Here is a 19234-nt window from a genome sequence, read left to right as displayed (position 1 = left end):
TCAACTGATAGTAAAGTTTTTGTAGTACTGTATTTCTAGACACCTCCATTGGCTCCCCAAGAAGGATAGATGGAATTCAATGATTTCTGGAAGTTGTAAGCAACAGGATCTTAGAATACACAATCCTTATGTGACATGTGAATGTATACATTAATAATTATATAATTAATTGCATTTTCCTTCAAAGACCACTGTTCAACTGCGGGCCATTTTAGTATTTACAATTTCCAGTGGTCATTTATCACTCTAACCAGGATGATAAGGCAACAGGTGTTTTACAAGAAAAAATACTACTGTAAGAGTTACAAAAATACTACAGTAAGCGTTTAAAAGAGTTAAATTGGCTATATCAATATACTAACTACATATCCCATATTCATTACCATTCTTCATTGGCTTTTTTTTTATATCTACAAAACCCATCTGCCACTTGGTCCAGTTGTCACTCAGAGATGGGAAAAACAAAAAATATAATATTAAAACCAACTGCATTATCCCATAGTTCTATTTTCTCAAGTTAAAATTTCAATTGATTTTAATTCTGTATTTCTTTGGGATATTCCCTGAATCATCTTCTCCTATACCTTTCTAGGCAAAAAAATTATAATGTTTTGATTAAGTTAGCATACAAACTACAAAAATATTATCACATTTTCTAATAACTAGGCAATCAATGCAGTAGAAGTTCTTGTCATCTCAGTCTCATTCTATTTTCACTAGTTAAATCGAATCCTTTTCCAACATTTTAAAGATGACAGTCGGAGTATTGAAAAAGAAAAAAGAAAACAGTGAGACAGCTTCAAAAATGTTCAATTGCACCACACTTCATAGTATCTTAGCAGTTCTTTGTTCAGTCTTACTCAGGCCACACAATAAAACAGAATGGGGGTGAAGGCAGAACAGGAACCTGGGGTGGCAGAAACTTTTCTGTACTGTACCATCTATTGTATTATCTTGTCATTATAAATAACTCTGATGTTCTTAAGAGCTCTATACATACTTAGTATTTCACTGGCTTACCTTGAGAAGCTCTTAATTTAGGAGAGTGAAGAAAATCATTTGATGTCAAGCACTGGAACAGAAAGAAAAGGCAAATAGTATTACGGTATAATGTAATTTGCATATATTTTTCATTTGCAAAATTAAGAAGAAAAAAGTGCACTGACTAGAATGTAGACCCTGGATATAGTATAGGAAACCATCTGAAGTTTTCAAAAAGGATATTTTAACTAAACTGAGTTTTTAAAGTCTGATAATTTTTCATAGTCACTTTAGTGTGATCATAACTCCATTCCTCTACTGTTCTTAGAACAATGCAAATTTCAGAAATACAGAAATGAAAGTCAACTTAAGAGACCATCTAGTCGACTACAAATAATAGTCTTTATTAAATATATATATATATATATATATTGAAAAATCACTACAAAAGACTTATTTCTGTACCTGCTAGTTTCCTGTATTGGTCTGTACTATTACTGACCTCCTATGAACAATGCTGACTTCACAAATTCCTTTAACTGCTGGGGGCTACTTATGTTAATCTGTAACAAAACTGAGGTCATTGGAATGTACCTAAATGTAATTATTAATCTTCTTCAAATCCTGAGAAACCTTAGCTAAAAAACTAAAGACTGTGAAAATTATATTCATTTACCTTTCTTTGAACTTATCCTAACTCAAATCCAAAGATTTATCTTCAATAATCAATATAGCATACTAGCTTGACCATTAGAAAATTATTCTGAATGGTTTAAGACACTTGCATCTTTTGACCTTTCTATTTAAAAAGGCAGTTCAAAGTCAATATCAGTTTTACCTAATTGTGTTATCTACTGAATTTGATATTCAACTTTTTTTCTTTTTAATTTATTTATTTATACATCATACTTATGTAGCTTCCCATCTCACAAATGTTAATAGGTCTGAGAAGAGGAAAAAGAAGGGCATGATCATATAGAAAACATATACTTGCAATATAGTGGCATTACTTCCATTACACTACACAAAAGGGATGTAATGTCTAGGGGTGAGGTCTAATAAAGCAGGGGTTTCCAACCCCCGGGTCATCGACCGGTACCAGTCTGTGGCCTGTTAGGACCTAGGCTGCACAGCTGGAGATGAGTGGTGGGAAGGCAAGTAAAACTTGATCTGTATTTGCAACTGTTCCCCAGCGCTACCATTGCCACCTCAGATCACTAGGCATTAGATTTTCATAGGCGTGTGAACCCTACTGTAAACTGCACATTTTTAAATTTAATTGAAGCAGCAGCTTCAGCTCTTGATTCAAAAAGTTTCAGAACACTTTCTACCTATGAACAATCAAATCTTGATTAATCATAATGACTTGAATGAATCTATCAAATTCAGGCCCTGCAGTCTCCTAAAAGTTAGTTGCTAAAGTCCAAGTTCTGCATGGAGACCATTCAGACTAGACATTTTTAAAAAATTGGGTCTGATCTAGCATCTCCTCTTATCATGGTTCACTAATTAATATGGAATACAGAAGTTGGAGTATCTGACAGCTTTCAACTTCCTTCTTCATGGTACATATTCAAGACATTCTGATTACATATTGTCAATTTTTGTTGATACCATGCTTCTATGCAGAAATTCAGAAGAAAACATATGATAAGAGTTTAAATCTCAACTAATCTCCATGGTAATTCAGCTTTCCATCAATGCAAATAGTCCTACATACAACTGTTAAGTTCTGTGTGAAAATAAAATTTGAATAGAAGAGCAGAGTTTGGGAGGATAATGCAAATATCCAAAGCATGTACCTGAAATTCATCTATTTGAGTTTTATCTGAGTTCTTATTAATTTCTGATGAACCACTTTAGTCTGGCCATAATAATACCACTCCTCCACTGTTCTTGGGACAGTGCAAGTTTCACTAGATAACGAGTCTTCCAAATTCAAGACATGACTTGTGGCAAACTTTGACAAGCTACAAGTATTCCTTGACTTACAGCCACAATTGTAACCAGAATTTCCACTGCTAAGCAAGCAGGTTGTTCAGTGAGTCGTGTCTGATTTTACGACTTTTTGCCATGGGTGTTAAGCAATTAAGTGAATCATGTGGTTGTTAAGCAAATCCCGCTTCTCCCATTGACTTTGCTTATCTGAAGAGGTAAGAAGGTTGCAAATAGTAATAATATGACTCTGAGTTGTTCAACTATTATAAATACATGCAGGTTGCCAAATGCTCAAATTTTTATAACTTGACTGTGAAGATCTAGTTCAAAGTAACAGGAGAAAGGTGTCTCCTACATGTCTTATTAGTAAACTGGTAGTTTGAGAGCATCATCAAAAGGACCTCTCAGCATATTTTAATGGCATAAAAATTCTTAACAGTAAAGCAAAAGATCTTAACATGAGTACCAGAAATTGTGCCCAGCTAGCAGCCAGCAAGTGGTGCAGATTTTTCAACATAGGCAACAATCCTCTCTAAATGCCCTATTTTCCACTTTTTTTCCTTTAACATCCACCAGATCAACATGACTAATTAACTGTGAAGCACAGTAATCATATTAAACAAATACATTAGAAAGTACTGGTAATAGCTAAAAGGATTAAATCAGGTGATCTGACAGCTAAGTCTTGAGGGGCTGAGTGAAAGAATAAAATTAGAGTTATGTCATTTTTAATTTAACCATATCCCACTGATATTATACTATGGCCCTAAGACTACCTGCCAACAATTAAATCACAATTATGCTATTACAGCATTCAAATGCAAACTCTTAAAATATTCTTTAAACTTACAAGCCCTACAGTATTAAGAATATCTAAAAGTAAGTTCAATTGGGTCACTCAAAATTCTGGGAACGGTAGCATGAACTTCAGCTAAAAACCAGAGCTAATGGGAGTTTTACTTTTTATTCTTTAACAGAATACAAACTAATTTCCCCTAACCTGGTACTATCCAGATTGTTTGACTCCATATCCTTTCAGCCCTAACTCAGCGAAGTGAATGTGAATCCTGGCCGGTGGAAGTTTTGGCCTGAAGACACCTGGAGGACACCATATATTAGGAGAAGAGCAGCACTTTACAATGATTTTACTTACTGGTTCACTTCCTTTCGCAAAGCAAGTTTGGTTCCCAGGTCGTTCGCTCTCCCAAGGCAGTTTTCCTTTCCCAGCACTTAACACACGCCGGGGACATACTCCTTGGTCCGCAAAAGGGGTGAAAGACCCAGCAGTCTCTCCAGAGTAGCTGTGGGCACTCTGGATACGGTTGCCCTCCAGGAGCCAATCTGTGTCCGCTCCATGAGGCAAATGAAAGCCGCGCCCGTTCGCCGAGGACGGCAGGGGAACGGCATACTCCACAAACCACTGGTCGGTCAGCTTGGGGAGAGTTTTTCTGGCCAAGCGAGCCTGCACGGCGCTCATGACTCCTTCGCAATTATCCTGAAGTTCAACCACGTCCACTGCCTTGAAGATGAGGCTGGTGCGGCCGGGGCCCAGGGCCGAAGCCAAGACAGCAAAAGCCTCTAAGGCGGCGTGACGAACCCGGCGCTTGCTGTCCGCCAGAGCAGGGGCCAGCGCAACCACCAGCTTGGGGAGCTCGAAGTCCTCGCTGGGGAAGGTGAGGAGAGCAGCGATGGAGATGGCCAGGACAACCTCGCGGACGCGGGAATTGCGGTGCTGCAGGTGCTCGGGGCGCAGCAGGAGATCCAGCACGGGCTGAGGGCCGGCTGCCCGCATCAGACCCAGAAAGAGTTGGTGGTACTCCTGGCGGATGGCCAGCTTAGCGTCGCCCAGCACTTTAGCCGCGGCCGCCACCAACGGCTCCAAGCGGGACCGGCTCCCGGCCGCCGGGCCTAGGCGGACAGCCAGCAGGCGCAGCCCTTCCAGCGCCCCCAGCGCCACTTTGAAGTTCGAGTCGTCCAGCAGAGCCCGCAGCAGGCTGAGCAGCCCGAGGAGGCTGGGGGGCGGCAAGCAGGCCAAGGCCGCCCCCGGCGCCTCTCCCAAAACCCGCTTTAGCTGCTCCATGGCGCCCACCCGGCCTCGGTAGTCATGCTGGTCCAGCAGCCGCGCGTGCAGCTCCGACGGGACCAGCCCGAAGCGCAGAGGCGTGACTCCCGGCGGGGTCGGCGGGAGGCCTGCAGGAAAAGAAGCGGCGGGCGCCTCCCATTGCTCCCCGCCGCGGCCGCGGCCGCCCCCTCCTCCGCCGGAGGCACCCCCTTCCTGCTCTTCCTCTCTGGCCATGCCCCACTCCAGGGCTTTGCCCGGCTGCCCCGCCAGCCCGCCCCGAGGCCGCCGCCGCCGCCGCCGGGCCCCTCACAGGGGAGCATCGCCGTCTCCAGGGAAACGCGTCACCGCCGCTACCGCCGCTTCCTTCGCCGCCTCGGCCACGACGGAGGCCTCATTGCGCGTGCGCACAACGCCCAGCTCGGGGTGGTGGGGGGGAGAAAGAACAGCAAGCGCCTGTCAATCGTTTTCATAGGAAACGTAGAGAGAGAAGCCACGAAGGCTGGCAAAGAACGCTCAGGAGGGTCTCGCGGGCAAGGCGCGCAGTGCGCGCCGGGGTATGTAGTCCAATCCCTCACCCAACAGGGCCAAAGGCCTAAATGGTGCTATAATTATCTACTACGCCCAGGGAAGGTTTATTTTTTGCTCCGTTTTAAATGTACAATTGGAATGTGCAATTGTGGCAACACCTGTCCCCGTGAACGGCGAAAAGGCTGCCGGGAGTCGAAATTTTGGAGGAGGAGTCGGAGTCTGTGGATCGTTAGCGGAAGTGACGCAACCAGCCGTCGCCTCTTTCTCTTCTCCTCTTCCGCTGCGTCTGGCTGTGTTGTTGTGCCTGAAAGGAGCCCGCTGAGGCCCCCGCCCGACCGGGCTTGCCGTCTCCTGAGTCCGGTGAGTGACCCTCCCGCGCGGTATCAATTGTGAGGGAAATGGCCGAAATGGAGGAATTTGGGCCAGAAAGAGCGTGGCTCGACAACGATATCGAGAAAAAAAAAATCCAGCATAATACGAGACGGGGGTTGGAAGGGATGACTGGCTGCGGGAGGTCCTGGTTTTTCTCCGTTCCTCCTCGTCCTTCGCAAATGGGCGCGATGGGTATTTTTGGGCTCTTTGCCCCTGGCAGGTTAAGGTGCCTTTGTCGTCTCTACGTGCTCGGTAACTTGTTTTCGCTCCCCCTCCCCCACCGCCCCAAATAGTACTGGGAACAGTCGGCTGGCAGTTGGGGTTACTAGAGCTGAATGCAAGAACAGAAAGGGATTGACTTGGTTTTCAAGCGAATTGGTGGCAATTTCTGTAATGTCTAGTTAGTATGTCTCTCTTGAGACAAGATAAGTGGTGTTAAAGTTGATTATTTGCCTTGGACAGAGGTTATCATAATCAAATATACACGCTGTAAGTTGCTGGTTTTCAAATGTTAGGGGTAGAGTTTTACTTTTTTGTGGGGGGTGGGTAATGTAGGGACCTGTGGTGGTTCTAAAACATTCACGTTTTACTAATTATTGTGATAAGGACTTCCAAAGTAATCTTCGTCAGAAATGAGTGAGCATTCCCATAGTCATGAAGATTCACAGAACTTAAAGATAAAGCACTTAAGAGTTTGTTGTAAAGTTTTATGATTCGACACTGAAAAGTTGCTTTAGAGCAATGGGAACATAAGTGCAGCCCTATAACAGACATGCTACTTTAATGACTCACTAAGTGTTTGCGTTTCTGTACATTCTAAGGCAGCTTTTTTAGAATTTTAAAGTGTTGCCCTGCATAGAGCACATAAACCAAACAGTATAAGATAGAGAATATTTAGCCATACTGTGATTGTTGGCTTATTGCTAACTTTAGGCAGACTTGTTATTTTCTGTTTCATACTAGTAATGTTTCAGACTCAGATTTTCTATTTCAGTACAGTTCTTTTTTTCTTACTGTTATTCAAATCAGTAAATCACTGCAAATAAAAAATAGCTTGTGTGTGTGTGGGTATACACACACATACACTTACATACACATATACATATGTAAAAGGAATATAATTTGGGTGTGTAGACATCTAGGGAGAATATGAAAATCTCTTTACAATATAGTTTCAGTATTTCTATCCAAAAAGAAAGCCAGAGATACTGATACAAATTGAGAAAGATAAAGAAGCTCAATGATTTTTAAAAATAGGAATGATTTGAAATAAAATGCAGAGAGACTAATCTGTTGACATTCATAATCTCAAGAGAGACTATTTCATAATGTTAATGCCGTATTGGAAAACAAGCACATTCTGGTTCCATTCACTTCATATGAATGCAACCTTCATACTTTTGCAAGAGACCCTTGAATGGGCCAAATCTGGTTGGAATACATAGGAGCCAAACCATATAAATCAAACTAGAACTTTAAAATTCACCTAGAAATCCATTGGTAACCAATGCAGTGTTCACAAAATTAGTATAATGTGACTCAAGTGGCTCAATAAACAGACTGCTGCATTTTGTATTAGATGCTGTTTTTGAGAAGTCTTCAAAGTTTCCCTATATCGAAGACATTGCATTGTGATAAGGGCATGAGTCCTTATATTGCTTTGTATGTATCAAAAGTATATTACCGTAGTTAAAAATTTATGAAAACATGTTCTAAATTTATTTTAACAGATGGACCAGTCATCTCCAACCTATATGATTGCTAATTTAATACCCCTGCATTCAGAGCAACTCCTGCAAGGCCTGAACTTACTCCGCCAGCACCATGAACTTTGTGATGTCATCCTTCGAGTTGGAGATGTCAAGATCCATGCCCATAAAGTTGTGCTTGCTAGTATCAGTCCATATTTCAAAGCCATGTTCAGTGGCAATCTCTCTGAAAAAGAAAACTCAGAAGTAGAATTCCAGTGCATTGCAGAAGCAGCTCTTCAGGCCATAGTGGAATATGCTTATACTGGGACTGTATTCATATCACAGGACACCGTGGAATCACTTCTGCCCGCTGCCAATCTCTTGCAAATCAAGCTTGTGCTGAAAGAATGTTGTACCTTTTTAGAAAGCCAGCTGGATCCTGGCAATTGTATTGGTATCTCCCGTTTTGCAGAGACGTATGGCTGCCATGATCTGTACTCGGCTGCCAATAAATATATTTGTCAGAATTTTGAAGATGTTTGTCAGACAGAAGAGTTCTTTGAACTTACCCATTCTGAACTGGATGAAATTGTTTCCAATGACTGCTTGAATGTGGTTACAGAGGAAATGGTTTTTTATGCGCTGGAATCTTGGATCAAATATGATGTACAGGAGCGTCAGAAATTTCTGGCGCAGCTACTTCACTGTGTACGGCTGCCTCTGTTGAGTGTTAAATTTCTCACAAGACTTTATGAAGCCAATCATCTCATTCGTGATGACCATACCTGTAAACACCTGTTGAATGAAGCCCTGAAGTACCATTTCATGCCTGAACACAGGCTTTCATATCAGACTGTACTAACTACACGTCCTCGCTGCCCTCCTAAAGTGCTCTGTGCAGTAGGAGGAAAAGCTGGACTCTTTGCTTGTTTGGAAAGGTGAGAAATAACAGCCACAAGAACGAAAAAAACCAAAAACCCTGGATTTAAGCAGGCTTGCCTTGCTAACCTCTTCCGTTCACAAGTCAAAGTAGCTAGCGGAGCCTATCTCTGAGGAAACTATACAGGTTTTGACAACCTTCAGTTGCTTGTCATGCCATAGTAGAAAAAGGGAATAGTCTGGAATGCAGAAGCCTTAGAAAAGCAGATAATTGACTAGGGTATTATAATTTTGAATATTCTTCATTTTGCTGCTGTTCTCACTGTCACAGCCTTGTAAGAATTACTAGCAATCGTTTAGTCCAGGAATTAATTTATATCTTAATCATATCAGTCTAATAATTTATCCCATTTACTAAAAAGGAAAGCGATTTCAGGGTTTTTTTCCCCCACAATTAAGTATAAAGTGGAAGCATAAATAAGAACTGCAAATCTAATTTCTGTTAGAAGTATAAATGGTCTTATTATTTTTCTTTGTCAACTCTTAGGTTTGTTACTACAACAAAGAAATGTATTGAGGTTAATTATCCTGTAATCAGTTTCATTGCCTAAAATCGCTAGCTGTAAAATGTATGACAGCTCATATTTAGAAAGTCAACAACTCATTTATGCCCCTGCCTCACCTTTTAAGGGCTATATTTTACTTGACTACATTATCTCCAAATATTGAGTAGTAGTCAGTTTTATTAAAGCATCACGGAATGGATACTGCTATTAGTTTAAATTCCCTTTCTTCCTTGTAATCCTTTTGCTCAGACCACTCTAAAGATTTAGGAGATCTTGCAGAGTAGATTTTGTGTGAACTGCTTATACATTTAACCTTCCTTTGCAGTAGCAGTAAATTGAAAGACTATGAAAGATAGATGGAGAAACTAGCTAGGATGGCTTCACTCTCCAAACTTTGCCCATTTAACCAAATCTATGTATTTACTAAGCAAATTTATATAGCCGCCCAACTCACACATAAGTGACACCCACCATATAATAACCCATAAAAAATGCCACTTCCATGACAACACCACAATCAAATCAGCCGCTTGACTGCCTTCATCTCCATTGATGGACCGTGTTTTTAGGGCCTTTCAGTTCCGGTGAGCAATCTTTTCATTAAGGAGGTGAGCTGTTTTTCAAAACAATAAAGCTCTGCTTTGGTAAAGTTTGGGTGATACAAAGTTTTGTGGTCACAGGAATATTGTGTGAAAGTATCCCCTATGTGTTCGCAGAACAAATCAAATGATTGCATTCTTAGTTTAGTTTCATATAAATAAATATTGCAAGTAAAATTATTTTTAAGATTTGTTGTCCTGAATTTCTTTCTAACTCTTATGATTTAGAGACTAGTTACACACCTCACACTGAGCAGTGTTTTGTTTATAATTAATTTGATGAATATATTACAGAGATCACACTTAGCTGCTAAACCATCAGTTATTATTTACATGCCACAATGACTTCTTTTACCCAAAGCATTAAGCCCAAACCAAACCATATATAGCTTACCACACAACATTAATTCAGTTAAAATGTTTTTGTGCGTAGGGGTCCGTTTAGAAGATGATTCAGTATCAAGCAACTCAAACCAGCATTTTTTGTAAAAAAAAAGAAAGAAAGAAAGAAAAGAAAAAACTGTTGGAAATAAAGAGACATGGGATAAAAGTTGGAATTTGGGATATCAGCTTTTGATATATTGAAATTCCGTTTTGCCTCATGATTGTTTTTTTTTTTTTTGTCTTCTTCAGTGTTGAGATGTATTTTCCTAAGAATGACTCTTGGATAGGCTTAGCACCTCTGAGTGTTCCTCGCTATGAATTTGGAATCTGTGCCCTTGATCAGAAAATCTATGTAATAGGAGGAATTGCAACCCACATGTGTCAAGGCATCAATTATCGGAAGCATGAAAGCTCTGTGGAATGCTGGGACCCTGATACAAACACTTGGACGTCAATTGAGAGTATGAATGAGAGCCGAAGTACTCTGGGCGTAACAGTTTTGTCACGAGAAATCTATGCCTTGGGAGGTTATGATGGGCAGTCCTATCTGCAATCCGTGGAGAAGTATATTCCAAAGGTGAAGGAGTGGCAGCCTGTTGCACCAATGAACAAAACCAGGAGTTGCTTTGCTGCAGCTGTTTTAGATGGAATGATTTATGCCATTGGGGGCTATGGTCCAGCTCATATGAACAGGCAAGTGCATGTTTAAGCTTGGCAATTTGTTGTTGTTATTAAACATTTGTTGATTTGATTTGATCATATAATTAAGTGGGCACCCTCTCATGGAAAGCAACTCTGGGTGGTATATAGCAGAACAATAATATGCAAGACCCTCTACCTTATTAATTATTCCCAGTGTAACAATGCCTTCATAACTCATGCCTTAGGTAATTTGTCTAACAAATTCCTTGGGATGGTTTGTTAAAATTATACTTGTGATTTGTTTGTTTTTTCAAAACCTGGGGAGAAGAAATTACATATATTTAGTTAGGCCTTAAATCATACTGTGGTATTTATTGGTCATGTGCACACACATGTCAGAAACCAAGCGTTCATTCTAACTAAAAACTCCCTTTATGAGAGCAACTGGTTGATGATGTAAGATTAATTATATGATATTCCAGCCTTGTACATAATTTCATTACTGTAGCCTGGGGTTGTATTCCTGAGATAACGGTACACTAAAATGCTAGCCACATTTTTTGCAAGTGTGTTGTGTAAATGCGCTTGGGGCTAGTTTACTGTTGAGTGTGCTGTGTTAATCCAACTTTCTAAAGTGTTAGGGAAACAAAAGCTAAATTAACTATGGGTAAAAACATAATGTGAACACAGCCTGGTAATTTTCCCTATATGTCTGCTGGTTTAAATTAGAGAAAAATTTCCCCAGATTAAACATGCAAAATTAGAGTGCAACTTGCCAACTACAGTAGAGGTTTATGTCATTTAACTCTAACCCAATTCATTCTGCAGACTCTTAATAGGCAATCCTCATTAATAAAAAGTTAAATCTGAAGTTAAAATTGTTCTAAAACTTAATCAAAACTTGTTATGTAAAGACCATCACAAACATGGAATAACACAGCTGCAGTATAAAGTTCAAGTCTCTTTCCTATTGTGGAAAAATAACGTCACAGTCACCTAACAGCATAAATTAGTATGTAATTTGTATGCGATTAATACTAAAACAGTTTGAAAGTTCTTGAATGAAATGAAGGAGCCTCTGGAAGCCAATGTATTACTATAATTTATGGCCTGTTTGAAGAAAGAAAGGTTTGTGTTTCCCAAATGCCAGGGTTTTTTTTTCAGAGTGGGGGTGGGTGCGTTACCAGCATTATAAACAGACATTGGCTGCATTTTAAAAAAAAATTTGGGATAGCATTAGCTTGTTGAGCTATCTTTGAGAGCAAGTGTCCCAAGATCTAAAGTAATAAGTCATATTATTTTAGAGAAGCAACTTAGAACTATGGAGAAATTTCCTGACAGAACAATTAACCAGTGAAACAACTTGCCTCCAGAAGTTGGGAATGCGCCAACACTGGAAGTTTTTAGGAAGAGATAGGACAATCATTTGTCTGAAATGGTATAAGGTTTCCTGCCTGAGCAGGGGGCTGGACTAGAAGACCTCCAAGGTCCCTTCCAACTCTGTTATTCTGTTCTGTTCTTCTTTTTCAAAGATCATAGGAAAAAAAGGTAGTTCCTTTTCATTCCTTCTGGACTTTTATAGAAACCCAGTGGAAAGGCATTTAGAAAAATGCCCTATTTTTTTTTTTTTTTTTTTGCAGTTCACTGAAATTTTGCAGGGAGAAGGACAAAAGAGAGTTGTGGTGCATATGACTGCACAGGTGTTTTTTTTGGGGGGGGGGCGTTAATCTAGGAAATGGATTTATAGAATCCTATCCATGATGGACTGTCTGGCCAGGTGATGGATGTAGAGCAAAACCAGGCAGCCCTGTTTGCTTGAGCTACATCAGATACAAAATTTTCCTACCTTTACACTGCTACAGGCAAATGTTTGAGTCTCTTCATTGTTCTACATTTACTACCTTTTTACAGATTTTTTTAGCTCTGTTTCACACTTTGTTTGCTATATGTGGAAATGTCTGTGATACAGGTAGTCATTGACTTAATGACAGTTGAGCCCAAAATTTCTGTTGCTAAGCGAGACTTTTGTTAAGTCAATTTTGCCCCATTTTATGACTTGCCTTGCCATGTTTGTTAAGTGAATCACTGCAGCTGTTAAGTTAGTAACACGGTTGTTAAATGAATCTGGTTTCCTCATTGACTTTGCTTGTCAGAATGTCGCAGGCGGTGATCACATGACTCCAGGACACTGCAACTGACATAAATATGAGTTAGTTTCTAAGCATCTGAATATTGATCATGTGACTATGGGGATGCTGCAATGGTCATAAGTGTGAAAACTGGTCATAAACTACTTTTTTCAGTGCCATTGTAACTTCAAATGGTCACTAAATGAACTGTCAAGGACGACCTGTATTTTAATCAGCAAAAGGACACACAAGTCAATCCCATTAAACTAGGGTTAGGGTTTTTTTTGGTATTACTGTATTGTGGCTAGATGCCATACTTCCCTTTATCTCCTCAATTGTATAATTGTCATACATCCACTAATTTTAAAAAATAGTTGCTTTGTTTTATACCTTAAACCATATTCAATCTTTCTCTCCTTTTGGTCCCTGATTTCCATCTTGACTGTAGAGTTTTGTGTGCTATCAAAATACCTTGACTATAACTTGTATTATAGATTATCTCAAGAGGCCATTGAAGCTGCATTCATGTGGGAATTGCAACTTGCTGGTTATCCCTCATGAAAGCAGCTATAGTATTAGCTTGCAGTAATCAGTAGAAACTCTGGTCATTAAATGCTGTTGTTTGTTTCCATCTGCAGTGTGGAACGTTATGATCCCAACAAGGACTCCTGGGAAGCAGTTGCACCAATGGCAGACAAGAGAATAAACTTCGGTGTTGGGATTATGTTGGGCTTCATTTTTGTAGTTGGAGGGCACAATGGTGTTTCTCACTTGTCCAGCATTGAGCGGTATGATCCACACCAAAACCAATGGACTGTTTGTCATCCGATGAAGGAACCTCGAACTGGTAATAAACTTCTCAGTTTATTATCTAAACTGCTCCTGTTCAGTTTAATTTTGTTGTTCTTTTTTTCATGTCACTTTGGGAGCAATTAAGTCTTACGTTGAACAAAAAAAATCATCACTGAATTCTCCCTTACTGTGCTACTTCTATGCAAATTGTGTTAGAATGCCCCAACATGCTATTCAGTTGTCTTTTCCTTTAAAAACAACTCTTATCCTTGCTATGATAAACCAGAAAAACCCTGGAAAAAGGAAGAGAGAGATTTACTTGAACAGCATTTATATCATCAGTACTTTAAGACACAGGCAAACTATTTACAACCAAAGACTGCATTTTTTTTCTCTGAAAGCAAAAAGAATGTGATTATATTAATAAAGATGGTGGCATAAAAAATTGGATCATTTAGGATTTCAGAGGACTTCCTAGCATAAAATAAATTAAACTTAGTTTTGTGGGAATGTGGATAGACAGTGTGTCTATTCTAGAGTTAGACGTTTTGGTGATTGAGTAATAATATTACTTAAGGTATTAATTTGATACCATTCTAGATCTTATAGCTATTAATGAATCCAACTAAGCTGATTTTTTTTTACTCTTCTAGTAACTTCTACCTTTACAGGATCCTCTCCCTGTAAGGCAATTACATATTTGGGAACTACTTCATATTTTTGAATTTGCAAACATAACTTTATGTGTGTAATGCAGAATCACCCTTATTTCCCTCCTGCTACTTTATTATTTGGCTCAGGTGTTAGGGTCGCAATAGATCTCTGCAAACTATAAAGCACAGTCTGTAAAAGTAAATCTTCCTCTGGAAATACCACATTCTCTTTTCCCTCTTTTCCTGGCCTTTCAGCAAACAGGCATGGTGCAGGCAAATTTTGCAGAGTCCAAGTGGGGCTGAGCTTATGAAGAAATAGGTACACAAGAGAAATGACCAGAGAAAGGATGATATCAGGAATAGATGGCTGTCCTTGTGAGGTCTCCTTTGATGTTCACAGCCAGCTAGCAGCCACTTACTCATGAGGCCTACACTTTGGCAGAGACAGGACTTCTCTCTCTGTTCAGCCTGATATCCAGTTTAGCAGAAAAAGCTTCCAAGCTGAGTGAAAGTTTGTAGTTGATCAATTACAACTACGAGGAGCCTGGTGGCGCAGCAGACTAATAGCCTGTTATTAACATTCAGCTGCCTGCAATTACTGCTAGTTCGAATCTCCCCAGGCTCAAAGTTGACTCAGCCTTCCATCCTTTCTAAGGTAGGTAAATTGAGGACCCAGTTTGTGGGGGCAATAAGCTGACTTTGTATAAATATACAAAAGTATGAAGGCTATTGCTTAACACATTGTAAGCCGCCCTGAGTCTCTGGAGAAGGGTGGCATATAAATCAAATTAAAATAAAATAAATAAAAAATAAATTCACACACTTCTCAAGCATCAAGTACCACACCAAACAAACATGACACACACAGGCCTCTCCCACGACCTCTGTTTCATTCAGTTCAACAATGCCAACATCCTTTTCCCATTGTCTTGAGATAGCATTCAAAAAAGAAAAGGAGAAAAGATAGAATCCCAGACTAACCAGAACATATACTCTCCCAAATCCCATTAGCATACATAGACAGTCTTCAGTTCCTCAGTTGCAACTAGGAAATCATGTGGAGGAATTTGTCAAGGATATAACAGACAAAATTGCTTGGATCCGTTCTCGACTGGAAACCAAGCATGGAGCAGATCCATTGCAGGGGTGTCAAACCGGTGGCATGTGGGCCAGATGTGTCACACGCAGGCCACACCCACCCCAGCCCCGCGAAGGGAAAAAATGATGTGGTATGTCACGTGACACTGAGTTTGACACTTGTGCATTAGAGACTCACCTGATTATCTGGGAGCAGTTTGACTCTGTTGGATCTGAGGAAGTGGACAGGGTCCTCAGAGCTGTTACACAACTGCTTGTTTATTAGATCCTTGATTCTAGAGAATATAGCTATTTCAAGCAAATCTTCAAGGATAAATTGCTGCTTTCTTCTCAGCCAAAACTCTTTATGGCAGTAAAAGCATAACCTGTAGGCCAAGAATTTGTTCTAGAAAACATTTTCTGTTTAACCCATTTTCATGATATTGGAGTAATATTTGGCCATTTCTGTTCTGAGTTTCCTGTACTATTGTCTTTTGCTAGGCTCCATGATAGAGAAGGGCAGTGAAGAGATGAATTGAAAGGAGAATTTTATAGGTGTTCCTCCCCTCCCTCAAGAAAACATCTGATCTTTGGACATTTTCCACCCTCTACATTACAGCATTCATGATGATGATGATGATGATTAGGTTTTTACTTGCCTTTTTTTACATATATCTGAAGATGGTGAACATATGTAATACTCTTGCATCCCAGTTTCCTCATAACGACCACAAATTCTTTAACACTTATTTAAATTGTGGGTTGGTTTTTTTTTTTTAGTTTGCATGTTTTTCAGGGGTGAAATGCTCCCGGTTTGGACCGGATCCCCCGATCCGGTAGCGATGGCAGGTGGTTTGGAGAACCGGTAGCAAAAATCCCTGTGCCCCCCCCCCCCTCCACCATGCCCAGCTGAGCTGCACGATTATCAGAGGCTTTTTTTTGTTTTTATTTTTAAAAGCATTTTTTCTACAACTGCTGAAAAAATGCTTTTAAAAGTTAAAAAAAAAAAGCCTCTGATGATTGCGCGGCTCAGCTGGGACTGTCAGAGGCTTTTCAAAGCATTTTTTTCTGCAACCTCTTGGCCGAAGAGGTGGTAAAAAAATGCTTTGAAAAGTCTCTGACGATCCCAGCTGAGTTGCCTGATGGCAGAGAGGTATTTTTTAAAAAGTCTCTCTGACAATCCCATCTGAGGATTGCTTTGAAAAGAAAAAATGCTTTGAAAAGTTAAAAATAAAGGAAAAATTGGCCACGCCCACCCCAGTCACATTTCCCCCAAGCCACGCCCACAGAACCGGTAGTAACAAATTTTACATTTCACCCCTGATGTTTTTTCTATGAAAAGGACTTGGTTTTGTAATGTTAAATATATTTTCTTTTTTCTTCCCCAATAGGAGTTGGCGCAGCTGTAATTGATACGTATCTTTATGTAGTTGGTGGACACTCAGGGTCATCCTATCTTAATACCGTACAGAAATACGACCCTATATCTGATAACTGGCTGGACACTGCTGGCATGATGTACTGCCGTTGTAATTTTGGCTTGACTGCACTTTGAAGAATACATTTGAGGACGCAAGTAGCACTGAAGATGCCCGACCTGTACAAAGCAGACGATGTATTTCTTCAAGATAGGAGAAATGACTTAATTGTAATGCAAACAGGTGAACCCCAAATAAGAATTGGATATTGTTGATAGGAAAGAAATGGAAGGAGGGAATATGGAACTGTCTTTCTAATGGAGATCCAAATTGCACACTGTTATTGATCTGAAATAATTTATCTTGATAAAAGAAGCACTGTGTTGCCTGCAATAGGCAAAAAAACCCTCCCAAACTCAGAGCTTTGATCTTTATCTTCCTGTGACTGGCATAGGTAATATTGCTAAAGGGGTGGGATCATTTTGACTGTGTTGCACAATCTTACTAGATGTCTGTCTCCATATTTACATAGAGACCATGATTGCTTCACATTTTTTATGAACAGTTAAAGGGCTGCCTTTTCCCTCCACCCATTACGCAGGTTTTGTAAATATCTGATACTGTAATTTGTTTATCTGCACTTAATACGCCTCCTCCTTTCGAAGTGGAGGGATAATTTACTGGAGGATAAGAATGGATAGCTATTGTGAAGTTTCCAATTTTTAGTTCATTGCATTTAAAATTTTATTTTTATTCTTACACTATTTGGACCTGTCTGTACATCTAAAAAGTAAACCCTTCTTGCCCTTTATCTGAAGACCTACAGCTTTTAAGCTCCTAGAGAAAGCCCATGTGGCTTGGGTTTTCTTAAAATAATGCATAATGATATGCCAGCACCTTTGTAAATGTTCCAGAAAGAAATATCTTCCACCTCTGTGCATAAATTTATGGCTTGTAGCCCACGAGTGACTACAAAGAATGTACAACCAAATTTTCAGTGTGTACTAACTTTGACATGGTGCTAAACAATTAGATTGCTGAGATTGCTAGAAATATTAAGAGGGATTGATTGAATATGTACAGCATTGAATTTAAGGCAAATTTTTGACTAATACCTTTTTTGTCTTTGGTGATCTGCAAGATATGTAATGATACCTACTAAATTGAAATATAACACTATTTTTCTTTTCTATTCCTGTGAAATTATCAAGCTTTTCTTATGCTAGAATTTATTAAATGAGCATGTTTGGTGAACAGAAGCCTGAACAGATTAGAGAATGGAGGGCGTATTGATTTCCTTAGAGATAGTTCGTCTCCTTAAAAAGTGAATTAGGTAACAATACTGGGTATTTATCTCTGCATTCTTAGCAGCTCCCCCAGACATTGCTTTGAGATATCCTAGAACTCAGCAGAACTTTTTAGTAGTGATTGGATTGTTCTGTAATAGGACAATTCCTCTAATAAATTGAAATTTGGTCATTGATAGAACATTCTGAAACTCACTGTTAAGGTTCAAAGAGAACAAAGCATAACCTTATTTTTTAATATTGTTTAGCATAAATAACTGAAACTGTTTCTGCAGTTTTCTCTTTCAGGTACTTTTCAATGTATATTTTTGTTTTGTTGAAAGAGTTGTACTTCAATTTATTCTTGTTTGCCTTTTCTCCCTTTGGAAGTACATTTCTCCTCATCTCCCTTTAGCATGATTTTTGGTAGTGTTCAGAAACATGCAATAATAAGATGTGTGACTGACCTGTATTTTGAGCCTTTTACTTTTATCTACACAAAAGGGGAGATTATGGACTAGTAACTTGTGCTCTGTAATAAGAATGGCAGCTAACCAAGCTGCAAAAGCTCTTCTTCTTCCATGAGCTAATCAATGTTCTAATTAAGACCAGAGGAGCACACTTCTTAAACTACTTAACATCATTTTTCTACCAACACTTGAAGATGTTATCAAATCCTAAAACTCTTGTTTAGGTATTTGTGGGGTTAAGCAGAGTTTTGAAGCAACTAACTATGAAACAAGCAATTTGTAATATGCTAGTTGATACCTGTTATGCAGCAATAATAGCATAATACAACATGTACATTGATTTTTTTAATGCATGGAATTGTGTGCTTAGGACATTCTCATTCATTTCAGTGAAACGCGTTTGAGAGATCTGGATTCTGAAGAAAGCAATCATATGTGACAGTAGAAGCAGTTGCTTCTGGATCAACAGCTATTCAATTTGCATTCACAAAAAATGCAAAATTAAATTGTTTTTTTTTCTTAGGTCTTTCTTCAAGCTGCCTTTGAATTTAGAAAAAATATATTGATGCTTGGTAGTTGTTTGAGAAGTTGCTCACATAGTGAGAATCTGGGAATCAGACAGAACAGCTCTAAACGAGAGAGAGAAGTGATCACAGAGTGGAAAATGCTAAAAGAAAATCCCATTGTAGCTGAAGGACTTAAGAAGAGTTCACCTGGTTATCTACCTTGTTCATGCATGTTTTGCAAAGCATCCACTCAAACTGCTT

General features: G+C 39.5%; 2 protein-coding genes across 5 annotated transcripts in view; one reads left to right on the top strand and one right to left on the bottom strand.

Moving 5' to 3' along the window:
* TOGARAM1 (TOG array regulator of axonemal microtubules 1) overlaps window positions 1-5374 on the bottom strand; it is a 31021-nt gene extending 25647 nt beyond the window's left edge. For all 4 annotated transcript variants that reach the window (XM_087894945.1, XM_087894947.1, XM_034433302.3 and 1 more), the window contains exons 1-2: window positions 4073-5374; window positions 1021-1072 (exon numbers count right to left, since the gene is read on the bottom strand). In XM_087894945.1, coding sequence (XP_087751071.1) covers window positions 1021-1072; window positions 4073-5215 — 1195 coding nt within the window. In that variant the 5' untranslated portion in view covers window positions 5216-5374. The remainder of the gene's footprint in view (window positions 1-1020; window positions 1073-4072) is intronic.
* Window positions 5375-5647: 273 nt separating this feature from the next.
* On the top strand, window positions 5648-16848 carry KLHL28 (kelch like family member 28). The gene is made up of 5 exons (XM_034433306.3): window positions 5648-5869; window positions 7612-8510; window positions 10250-10693; window positions 13410-13618; window positions 16685-16848. The coding sequence occupies exons 1-5, from the start codon at window positions 5648-5650 to the stop codon at window positions 16846-16848; spliced, it is 1938 nt and encodes a 645-aa protein (XP_034289197.2).
* Window positions 16849-19234: the final 2386 nt, after the last annotated feature.

This window comes from Pantherophis guttatus, chromosome 1 (genome assembly GCF_059756535.1).
Source record: "Pantherophis guttatus breed Tessera chromosome 1, ASM5975653v1, whole genome shotgun sequence".
Classification (NCBI taxonomy): Eukaryota; Metazoa; Chordata; class Lepidosauria; order Squamata; family Colubridae; genus Pantherophis; species Pantherophis guttatus.
Note: the sequence above shows the minus strand (reverse complement) of the source record. Positions and strands in the feature narration are given on the sequence as shown.

What these genes read in the sequence shown, in the direction of transcription:
- KLHL28 (XM_034433306.3), top strand. Translation starts at nt 5,648, where the DNA reads ATGTGCAATTGTGGCAACACCTGTCCCCGTGAACGGCGAAAAGGCTGC. An exon ending in CTTGCCGTCTCCTGAGTCCG is followed by an intron (nt 5,870 to 7,611) that starts GTGAGTGACCCT and finishes TTATTTTAACAG; the next exon opens with ATGGACCAGTCATCTCCAAC. An exon ending in GATGAAGGAACCTCGAACTG is followed by an intron (nt 13,619 to 16,684) that starts GTAATAAACTTC and finishes CTTCCCCAATAG; the next exon opens with GAGTTGGCGCAGCTGTAATT.